At 40.3% G+C, this 11802-nt stretch overlaps 1 protein-coding gene across 1 annotated transcript; it reads right to left on the minus strand.

The window, feature by feature from the left end:
* Positions 1-5956: 5956 nt before the first annotated feature.
* c15h1orf198 (chromosome 15 C1orf198 homolog) lies at positions 5957-10991 on the minus strand. Its single transcript, XM_006805658.3, has 6 exons — positions 10662-10991; positions 9873-9923; positions 9662-9790; positions 9062-9229; positions 8353-8706; positions 5957-7177 (listed from the first exon to the last, which is right to left on the minus strand). Exons 1-6 carry the CDS (start codon positions 10965-10967, stop codon positions 7121-7123), a joined length of 1065 nt encoding a protein of 354 aa, XP_006805721.2. The 5' UTR covers positions 10968-10991; the 3' UTR covers positions 5957-7120.
* Positions 10992-11802: the final 811 nt, after the last annotated feature.

An 11802-nucleotide genomic window follows, 5' to 3' on the forward strand; every position in this document is an offset into this window, starting at 1 on the left:
ATGAAAGTTAGGATGGGGATGAAAGAACACTGTAAAACCAAACATCTGGTGGATTATCTCACATATAAAAAGAGAGATGGGTGTAGGGCAGAAACCGAAACTGAATGTTCATGATGTTCAGGCTCTCGTGCAAAGCTGCATCAAAACCAGAAATGATTCTGGAGTAGAAATCCTTGGCATGGGAACATTTCTGAAAACCACTTGTCTTTGGACTGAAGATGAGGCGCACAGTTTGAAATCGAGCATTTGTGAGGCTGTCGGCATGCTCGTGTCACGGGAGCTCTGCATCTGTTCAGAAGTTCCATTAATGCAGAAAATGAAATATCAGGAAAGATCATGAAAACTGTTATGTCCGCTGTCCAAACTTGTCACGCACTGAAAGCATTTGGAGCATAAAGAAACACAAATAGAGCCCCAAAACTGTTGAGTGACTGAAATTCCATATTAACGGAAGAAACTGGTTGCAGACTATACTAATAATTGAGCTACCAACTACCCAAATGCTGCATTTCCTTCCTTGAGATGCTCTGCTAGGACTTTACTGCAGCCTCCTTCAGCTGCTGCTCATTTGTGGGTCTTTCTGTATTTTGCAACTGAACTGTGCTTTATGGGGCTGAGATCAGGTGACTTGACTAATAATAAAAAAGTAATTGATGAATACCCCTTTTCTTTGACTTAAACTCTTGGGTTGCTTTTGCAAGATGCTTTTGGTCAGTTTTGCAGCATTTTTTGAATCAGAGCAGCGTATCGGCCCAAACACTTATAGTCCCAGCTGCTTCTATCAGCGGCTCTGTGATAGGCTGGCAACTTGCCCCGTGTGTACCCCAGGTTTTCCCATATGACAGCTGGGATAACCTCCAAGGCCCCCCTGCAACCCTGAGCTGGATGGATGAATGGATGGACGGACGGATGGACAGACGAACTTCAAGCAGTCACCTACAAACACTAGTGATCCGGTTCCACTGGCAGTCATGTTTGAACATGACATAACCACCATATTTGACAGATAATGCGGTATGCTTCAGATCCTGACCTGTTGCTTTTCTGTTATCATTCTGGTACAACTTTTTCTTCGTTTCATTGATCCAAAGACATTTTCCACACCTGTGCAGCCTCTGTTAGATGTTTTCTGACAAAGTTTAACCTGGCCTTCTTGTTCTTGAGTTGTATCGACAGATTACACCTTGTTGTAAATTTGTATTTTTATTCTCGAAGGCATCCCTTCATTGTAGACTTGGACAATAATATTCTGAGCTCATCCAAAAGTGTTCCTGACTTGGTTAGATAATGTGAAGGGAATTTCTTGACTAAGCAAAGAATTCTTTAATTGTCTTCTGTGGTCTTTCAGGCCTTTTGTTGTTGCTGAGCTGGCCACTGCATTCCTTCTTTTAAGGACGTATCAGACTTTTGATTAGGCCACTCCTAAAGTTCCTGCTATGCCCTCATTGGGTTTATTTGGATTTGTGAGCCTAATGATGGCCTCCTTCACTTACTTCGACATCTCTTTGGACCTCAAATACAGTGGTCCACTGGAAAGCCACCACATGCTAGATCAGCACTTGGAATAAACTTCAGATCTTTTATCTCCTTAATTTTTTTAATTAGAAATAATGAGAGAACAGACATCACCTGCCAATTAATTTTGAGCTTCTGAAAATAGGGGACTATGCATAAAAATGGTTGCAACTATTAAACAGCTAATGGAAGATTTTTGCCAAACATCTTGAATTAAAGCTTAAAATCTTACATAACGTCTTGAGTGCTTGATTTGAGACCTGTTTTCATGATTTAGTGATATCATGGTATCACATTTAAAATTCTTATGGACTTAACTATTTTTAGCTAAGGGTTTTACAGTTTGTAAGTCATACTATATATCATATCTACACAAACAGCCCTTTTATGAATTTGGCTAAATGTGTATAATATAAAAGTTGGTCAGTTTTCTAGTATAATTAAATACATTGGCGGTAATAGAAATATAATTTTGTGAATTTGTTTAGGAAATTGTGACATAATGACGAACCTGCCACTGAAGAGAAAGCTTATGTAAGTGGCCATGTGTGTGTCCATGTGTGTTTGGGCCTGCAGCACGAGGTATGCCAGTTAAAATGCCACAAGAATCCAGCAGAATTTCCAGGGAAGCGAATGAGGAAAGGCTCTGCGATGTGGAGACTGGGTGGAGCTCAGACGGGGACTGTGAGGGACAGTTGGGTCTGAGTAGGCAGGACAGCTGCACATGCACAGCTGTTTCAGTAAAACAACTGATTCCAGACATGTTTCCAGACCTCAGTTTTGAGTGGAGCAATGGTCTGGAAAAATAAATGTGAGCAAGAAAATCCTTGCTTTGACCTCATGGTTCCTTATCGCTGGTTTATAGAAACAGTGAATAAAACACAACTGTATTCAAATGCATCATTAGAAAAATGTCTTCCTTTTGCCTCGTGGAGGATTTTGAAGCACACACTTGGTCTTGAGGAAATTGTCACTAAAAAGTTTTTACTATATTCTCAAAAACCAAACAAAAACACCAAAATAATCCTCTGTAGTAACAGTTCTGCAGAATAGGACTGAAATGCAAACATTGCTCACTTATCATGGAGTATATCAGCAGTAAAATATCTGGATGACTCAGTCAAATTTCCACCTAACCCTGTCATGTCTGACTGGGGAGGGAAAAAACATCAGTCAGGAACAACACTAACAGTAACTATCCGTCACTATCAGATTTCTTTTGGCTCTGCAGAGATGACCTTTGGTTGTATAGTTACTGAATAACTTCCGTAGAGCTGGCTGCTTTATTAGTCTGCGAGACATAAGGTAACAAACTGTTACACAACAAGAGTCCTGTTTCTGTTTTCGTTGCAACTTTAATACCATTCAATGATTTTCATTCACCCAGATTTTTGATGAAAAAATACATCTTCACACAAACATTTCCTGGACACAAAGCAGCCATTCAGGGTCTGGAAGCACTGGGTGGTGCTTCAGTGAGGCAGCCGGACTGGACAGAGGTGCCTCAGTCCAGAGTGTCCACAAGCACTCATAATACATAATGTGATAAATGGGCAATATAAGATAGTTATGAGTCGACTCTGACCATTTAATAATAATTAGTTCTTCAGTCATTCATTGTAGTCTAATTATGGATAACATAAAAGTGCAGATTGAAATCTGCTAACAAGTCTGTGGGAGTAGCCGACTACTGCTTATACAGCTTTTTTTATGACTGCACAGGGAGCTGAGCAAAGACTGAACTGCCTCAAGTGAGCAAAGACTGAACTGCCTCAAGTGATTTCACCTGACTCAGTGGGACTGAATGTTCCCCAGTTTTGCTCAACTCTGCTAGATGCCGAGCTGCATTCTGGGTAATTCTGGTGCCAAATTTTGACTAGGAGGACGAAGCAAAAGCAAAATATCTCTGGCTCTGCACGTGTGGTAGAGAGTGTTACCTACCATTTGGAAGATTGGTGGTTTGATCCCTGACTTCTCCTGTTTAGAGTCACCAATCAATCAAACATGCCTGGCTTTGGATCATGGGAGAAATTTCTGAGTTCTCAGACAGAACCCACACAGGCACATCGACAACATGCAGACTCCACAAAAAGGTCCCAGCCGACTGGTGGATTCAAACCACCAGTTTGTCGTGGTTTGGTCTGACAGTTCAAAGTTTCAGATACTATTTTTGGATAGTAGTATATTTCAGATACTATTCAACAACTGAGGTCGTTCAGGCATCTCACTGGGATGCCTCCTGGAAGCCTCCAAGGCAAGATGTTTTGGACATGTCCTACCAGTAAGCAGACCCATGACTGGAGAGATCATATCTCTCAGCTGAGAGGAGAGGTGGCTGGAGTAAGGGAAATCTGGGCCTCTGTGTTCATATGGCTTCTCCCATGACTCAAAGCTGGATAATGAGTAGAAGGTGGATGGATGGATTTTATCAGCTTTCTTGCAAAATTGTTATAGTTCTGTATTTTCTAACTAGTTTTTTTTAAATTATTGTTTAATTGAGTTAAGTTTAGTTTCAATTCATATCCAGAGTGGTTTTGCTTGTTTCTGTTTAGTTTTTATTTTATTTTATTTATTTACTTTTTGGTCTGTCCTGTCTGGCACTGTTAGCAATCAGAATTATTGCCCGAAAGCCAAAAAAAAAATGCCCAACAGATTTATTTTCCCAAGTAGATTGTACGGCTTTTGCTATACTGGTCCACTTGTTTGTCATATTTCATTCTACCTTTATCATTAACATTATTATTATTATTATTTATTTATTTCAAGAGTTATTGCAGTCAGAATGGACAGGACCGGAGGACAGGAAAGAGAACGAAAGGTTGGGAAGATTGTGAAGGATCGTGGGGGGAAATAGAGGAGAAGAGAAATATAGATCACCTGCTGAGAGAGAGAAAAAAACAACACAACAACAAGTTCACAAAAATGGACAACAGTTGCAGACAGTAGATGCCCTTTGTGCAGCCGTCTTCACCAGTTGGTGAAATGTTTCCACTCACTTTATGGAAATGCTCGCATCAGCAATAACAGTGGAACTACTTGTTACTGAGTTCATGTTCAGAACTTTTGATCAGCTGTAAAACAGCCTGTTTCAGTTTAAGCGTTGTTTTCAATAAATTGCATGCTCAACAAAAATCTTTTGTCTCACTCCCATTTCTTTTTGTTGCATGTCGAAGCTCTACTTGGAACCTTGTTAAGATCCAATCATGCAAAACATAATTTCTGGCCATTTTTCAAGGGCTCTTAAACTTTTGATTAGGATTGTATGTTTAGAGGCAGCAGCCAACCAAGATAATGTGTGTCTGTAAGTACCTGTTTGTACACCTGTGTGTGAGCGCAGTTATGTTCCTAAAGTTTCTCCATGTAAGTATTTAATTGTGGGTATGGGGAGCCATAGCCCTGCCTTCCAGGTCATGAAGTAGGCATGGAGGAGACATGGGCCCAAGATATCCAGAGGCCCCCCAGAGCACAAGAGCCCAATGAGGACCATCTCAGGAGCAATCGTGCCACCTACCTAGAAAAGGGCTGAAGAGTGTTCCGGATGGGGGTCACCTAGCAGCCACTGTGCAGAAGCCACAAGGGGCTGCAACAACGAGCCTGCAGGCTCCACCAGCAGCTGGCTACGCCAGGGCAGACAGAGCCCCAGGTCCAAAGACCCGAGGGCCCTCCATGCACCGGAGGAGGCCCAACAGAGCCAGGGGGACCAGGGGCTTTTTCTCATCTAATATTAGTTTATTTTAAGTAAACTATAATAACCATGCTTTTTTGCCTGGACACAATAAAATTGCTAACAGCCTGTTCACTTAATATAAAGATTTTTTAAATCTATACAAATATGCCTTAATGAAGCTTTAGATGACCAATGGACTAAAATAGGAAAGCAGCTTTACATTTGCTGTACAGACTTTACTTAAGTTAAAAAAAAAACAACAATTTAGGTCCATCAAACCCTAGCAACACTGACAAATCTTACTTTACCTCAGTGCGAGAGAGCTGAGTAGCTATGCCTACACCAGCCCTTCACTACATACATAATGCATGAAACAGAATACCGCTCTTCCTTTCCTAAAATACACACTGCATTGTGGTTGCTTTGCACCCCGGAGGGAGATGGTAGATTTAGGTCTAATGATTCTGAACGGGGCTGATGAGACGTTTTATCAGAGCAGCACAAAACTTCCTTCAACTGCAGCACCCTTCTCTCTCCTCCCTAATGACATGATGGATTAGGAATCATAGATGGAGAATCATCGAGTTCTTTTTCACCACTTTTTCTGTTGTAGGTTTTTACTACCATAAGCTACTGCAGTGACTCCTTCCTTTTCCTCCACAAGGAAACTTTTATCATCATGGTCTTTACTATTTGAGGAAAATATTATTTTTGGGTCTCATGGAGCCATTAGAAAGGAATGTGGTAGATAGAATGAAAAAGATAAGAGCCAGGTTTAAGTACAATTTGTTTATTTCCTTCCAAACTGTGACCCCAAAATGCATGAATGTGATGCACGTGTGTAACAGAAGATACAATGAGCAGATAAATATAGAAAACCATGTACTAAGCATTACATGTAGATCTGACACAAGTGCCACCAAACACTATAAGCCTGCCCATTTACCTACGACACAATAGTTGAGTGTGAATCATTTCACACTATGCACACTAGTTTTGTTCAGCGTTATTTTGAGGTCAAAGGTGAAAGTTTGGAGGGGTGAAAGTGTTGCCAAGTAGCTGAATCCATGCAGGACATCTGTAACTGGTTCCCATAGCAGCCCAGACATACAGCCCATGACTTTTCCATAACTAAGTCTGAGCACTTCCCAGTTCTTCCCTCCTGTGTGTTTTTTTCCAAATACCAAACAGAACAATGCTGTGGTTTCTATTTAGCTACATTTAAACCAACCATCTATTTCTATGTATGTATAAAAGCTTTAAATACATTCTGCAGTAATAAGAGATGTAACGGTAAAATCCCAAGATTTTTACTGTAGTAATTGCACTGTGTGGGTCAGGACTGCAACATCACGCACTACTCTAAATTTCTTAGGTTTACAGGAATATATAAGCATAAATAAAAAGAACATGAGCAATAAAGAATAACAAAAATATTAACTTAAACCTGGATATGGGTTTAGTGTTTTGTTCCATGTTGACAAATAAAACTGTTCATTTGATAGACTCGTGTCTAGGAGCTACGTGTGAAATCAACTGTGCATGTTCACAACAGAATCATCAGGTTACTGTATGCAGCAGGATTATGTGACCGGCGTGTACATCAGATCGATAAACTTATTGATTTCAATTTTTCTCTGAGTGGATTTCCAACAGACTTCATATCAAGTGGAAAATGTGGAAATGTTTGGCAATTCTAGGGACTCTATCCTATTCTGAGAAAGGAGCGGGGAGAAAAAATCCACCAGGAAAGGAGCAGTGAGATAATGTCTAAACTACCCACTGAAGATGATTACAAGAACATAATGTGGTTATTTTTTAAAAAAATGGTGTCTCCTAAATCTAGACGTGGATGTCTGTGGTCATGGTAGTGTGGTCCTTCTTTAAAGTTATGATGAGGATGACTCATCCAGAGCAGTGACTGGGTCCTGCTGTGGTTTACCAGTTGTCTAGGAAGTCGAATCCGGTCTTCAGGATGCTGTTGCTTGTATTAAACTGAAAGGAGAGAAACAGAGAGATCCTGATAAATAGCAGTGAGGCAGAAGACACTGTACAGACTGCGTTTGAGCTATTATTGGGCTACCACCGAAGACGTCATAAAAGACAAAGACCTTGCTTGGTAATGCCCCTCCCACTGTCCTACTCTTGCTAAAGACTGGCTGACACGGGAGGCTTGTCAGGTGACATGGACCTCACATGGGCTATTAAAGCTTGGGACTCTTTCTTTGATTGCACATAGCGTCAGCCCTCTTTAGGGTTTGGGTTTGCCTCATGTAATTAAGCCAGTTTGTGACAGTTTGTCTATCACATTTTTTAATCATCTCCGTCCTGTTCAAGCCATTCAGTATTCTACCTGCACGCTTCATTACTGTCACTGGGCTTTGCAATTTTGGCTTTTTTGCAAACTGCATTGTCATGCAGCTAAAGTCCTATGTGATTAGGTTCCAACACAAGACCATAAATAACATATTAGTCTTCTGTTACAAAGGAAACAAAGGTGGTTGTGTTGGAGAAAGGCCAGGTTTGAAAGACCAGTGATGTCTCTTGGCAGAATAAGTCATACACTGTCATTATGTGGCATCTGCGTTGATCCTGTAACACATCAGTCTGAAGCCTTAATACAAAAACATGGATCAGTAATAGACTTTAGCCACTATGTCCAACACCAACAAAATGAAAATGTAGCAACTACATGTTAACTCTCAGCTCCAACGTTATGACACAAAATGTCAAGGTTTGCTGTTAATATCCAATATCAGGTTTCATCCTTATCAATAACACTGAGTCCTCCCTTTAATGTAAAACTTATGTTAGTCTCTCTGTGTCAGTACAAACAACAATGAAGCAAAACTAAAAACATAACAACCATTTTTTGAAATTACGTTTTTTTTAACAAAAGTTTTCTAAACTATACATGTAAACCCGACCTTTAGAAAGCCTGGACCAGGTCAAGAACCAATATTATCATGGGCCTGTAAATACTGGGATAAACAGATACGGTATGACCTTTTTAAAGCATATCTCATGCCCGGTCACCTTAAAATCAAGCAGCAGGTACTTCAAAGAGCTGGGCCTTTTAGTTTTAACTTTAGCTAGTGTTTAATAAAATCCAAAGCAAATGCTTAATTCAAATGTACTTAGTACTTGCAGTCTCTGAAAACGGAACTTACCTGGGTAAAGGTGGGGCTGACGTCAATATTGGCTGAGCCCTCTTCCTCCTTCTCTTTCTCCTTCGAGACATTTGAAGGCTTGGACACCAGGTTGGAGGCGAACATTTCATCGACCGTGTTGCTGACGGATGGCAGGGTGCTCTGAGATCTCTCCCAGCCTGCATTTGTAGATGGGACGCTAATAGGTGGGGGCGGGTTTGGAGAAATGGAGATGGATGCTGGAGTTGCGCTGACAGCGGTGGGGATAGGAGGTGGTGGCGCAGGAGGCTTGGGTGCTCTATGCTTGGTGGACCTAGTGGGAGCTGGAGCATGGTGCTCTGCAGTTTCAGGCTCCTTGGGGCTGACAGAGCTATCCTGTGGGAAAATGTAAAGAAAGCAGCATAGAAGGATAACGTTCAGAGACAAACCTGGCATCAATTTTACATTTTCTTTTCTTTCCTTTTTAAACTGTAGCTTGTTTACATTTGCCATCTGCTTCTACTCGTGGAGGCGTCACTGATGCCAGATATTGCAGTTTCAGGCTAGGTTCTATTTTAAGACAGTCTGATAACACATGTTAAGGCTGGAACTTTCCATCTGTTATTTATCAGAAGCGTTACAGATCATAACAAATGTTTTTGCCTGAGAATTCGGCATCATCCATAACTTTTTTTCCAACCTTCAGATTGTAATCAGTAAATGGGATGTGATGGTATTTTTACGTGCGTACCTGTCGGAGGTAGGATGGGAGAAGTTTCTCTCCTTTCTCTATGGACTTGATTTGGCTGGGGGTCAGGGACTGGAAGTCAGCTTGCTCACCCTCCAGCCTGGACCTCTCAGCACTGATCTTCCAGAAAGATGACTCCTCTTCTGGTCTCCGGCCCTCGCTGACCGACACCTTCCCAACCACACAGAAACAGTTATGCACACAGTCCTGTATTCTTAATATACTGTGAAGCGAGGCTTGTCGGGTAAAATTCCTAAAACCTATTTTAGGAGTTCTACAAAGAGCAAAGGTGAAGGTTTTTCAGAAAGAAATGTAACTGAAAACTTTTTTTGTGGCTACAACAAGCAATTGTTCTCTGAAAGAAAAAATAAATAAATAAATAAAATCACACAATAGTTAGGCATTAACCGTAAGAAGTACCAAAAAATATACAGTTAACATTTATGCCATTTTTACACAAAATTAAACAAACATCACCACATCCACTTTATGCTCGACTACTGCAAAATTTTCACTCATTTTACAGTCCTATTACAACAGCAAACACTTCCCTTCCAAATGTGCATGCTGAATCTCTGCTTCAAACATGAGGCCCCATCATACCTTTGTTCCTGCTGCACTCTTGCTAATCTGACCGGAATGAGTAACCTTCGCTGCTTTTGAGTCAGACTGGGAGGATGATGAGATCCCCTGGTCTACAGGGCCTGATGTCAAGCTGAAATCCATCTGACTCTGAAAGATGCGAATGACATGTAAGGGAGGATATACTTTATGTATCCAGAAAACATAGACATTCCTGTTAATTTATTTTTACCTTTGTTTCCCATGAAAAAGGGGCAGAATGCTCATCCTGCCAGGTGATATCCTAAACACAGAAACACATGCTGTGATTAGTTTCAGCTTACACAGTCATTGTGCTCACTGCCCGCATTTAAGGGTATTTATACTAGGTTAGGTGGCTAAAGTAACATATGATGTGTGTATTTTCTATAATCTAGCACCAACAAATACCTTGTCTATTGTAAGACTTCCTTTTGATACACTGGTTTATCGGTTAAAAGGCAACAACTGATACTTCCTACCTGCCAGTTTTTCTTTATAGGAGTTAAACACTTGTCAAAATCTGCTCATAGCAGCCTTGATATCATTTAAAAAAAAGTGTTGCTGTGAACTGATGTGTATGTTTTGATGCTTACTATTATAAAACAGTAAATATGTTATTAGTTACAAGTATTTAAAGCCCATAAAAGGTGAACTGTCTTTGCAAACTCTACTTTTTTTCTGCATTTATCTTTTACAAATCAACGATTACATTAATAATGAAACTCGCATAAATACAGTGGCTCTTACCATATATAAAAATAAAGCCAATGTCATTTTAAACCCTTTAAAATATACAATGTTTCACTGTTAAATATTTCTATTCATTATACAATGACACAACACCATATTTGTCGCCAGCCGTCTCGCCACAGTGACGTTTACCAACATATTTTCGAGGCTACGTGGCTCTCGTTAGCAGGCTTTTCTTGTTAGCGTGCTATACTCGCCCTAAAACACACCTTAAACACACAAAATCCAAACTCTAATGTCTTTTAAGTACCTCTTCTCCGAAGTGAACTATCTTCTGACCCGTTTGAATGAGCATTTTAGGGTAACAGACCACTTCTTCACGCTCAACTCTGTGCATAGCGTATCGGGCTCGGATATGAGGATCCATCATCCAGTTGTCGATGGCGTTGTCCTGCTCTTGCGGCGTCATTTTCTCCCAGGACGAACCGTGCTTGGCTTTGATTTTCTCCCTCTCCTGCATTATTTTCTTTGCCATGGAGTTGATGGAGGAGAAGTACTCCAACTTCTTTTCCTCCATCCTGTGGGCATCGAGCCCCGCCACGGTTGCGGCGGCCATCTTTAACTGGGGCCAGCTGTTGTTATTGTGAGAAAGAGGAAGCCGGTACTCGTCGCTGAGTGGGCGTCACCATAAAATTCATACGGCACCACTGCTCAGATTTAAGGGCTAATGGCGCCATCTAGTGTTCTAGTGTACGTGTATTTGTGTATTTGTGACCGGCTGATCCATATATATATATATATATATATATATATATATATATATATATATATATATATATATATATATATATATATATATATATATATATATATACATATATATATATATATATTGGGTTGCCAGCCATACATACAGGGCCAATACATACATAAGAGCTTTGTAAATTACTAGCTATATTAAAATGATCAACAGGGATTAGCATAACATAGCATAAAGGCACAGGTTGCACTGGATAACATAAAGAGGAAGATATAAAGAATATTCGTGGACAGGGTAGTCAACTTACCTCATTGTGAAAAATGTTTATTTCTTATAAAACAAGCTGTATGGTGATTTTGATTGAGGATTGCCTAGGTAACACAGTGATATTTTTCACCCGTGGTTCTCTTTTATGTGGCTCACATAAAATAACACAGTAAGAACACACAGCAAGACTTATCTAAGTAGTCCTTTTTCTAGTCCACCTCATTTCAACACAGTAGGCCCACAGCAACCACTCTCATTATTAAGAAGGCCTATGTAAGTATAATTGGATTCTTTGAGCACTTTTCTTTTCCTGCATCCTTATGAATTCTGCTTCATGTCTTTCCTCAACCTCATGATGTTTTCCAGTGAGTTCAAGTTGCTTTGGGGGCTATTCAAATGCTTCAAGTGTCCATTAAACCTGTTG

Source organism: Neolamprologus brichardi, chromosome 15 (assembly GCF_056152115.1).
Source record: "Neolamprologus brichardi isolate AB-2024 chromosome 15, ASM5615211v1, whole genome shotgun sequence".
NCBI classification, from domain to species: Eukaryota; Metazoa; Chordata; class Actinopteri; order Cichliformes; family Cichlidae; genus Neolamprologus; species Neolamprologus brichardi.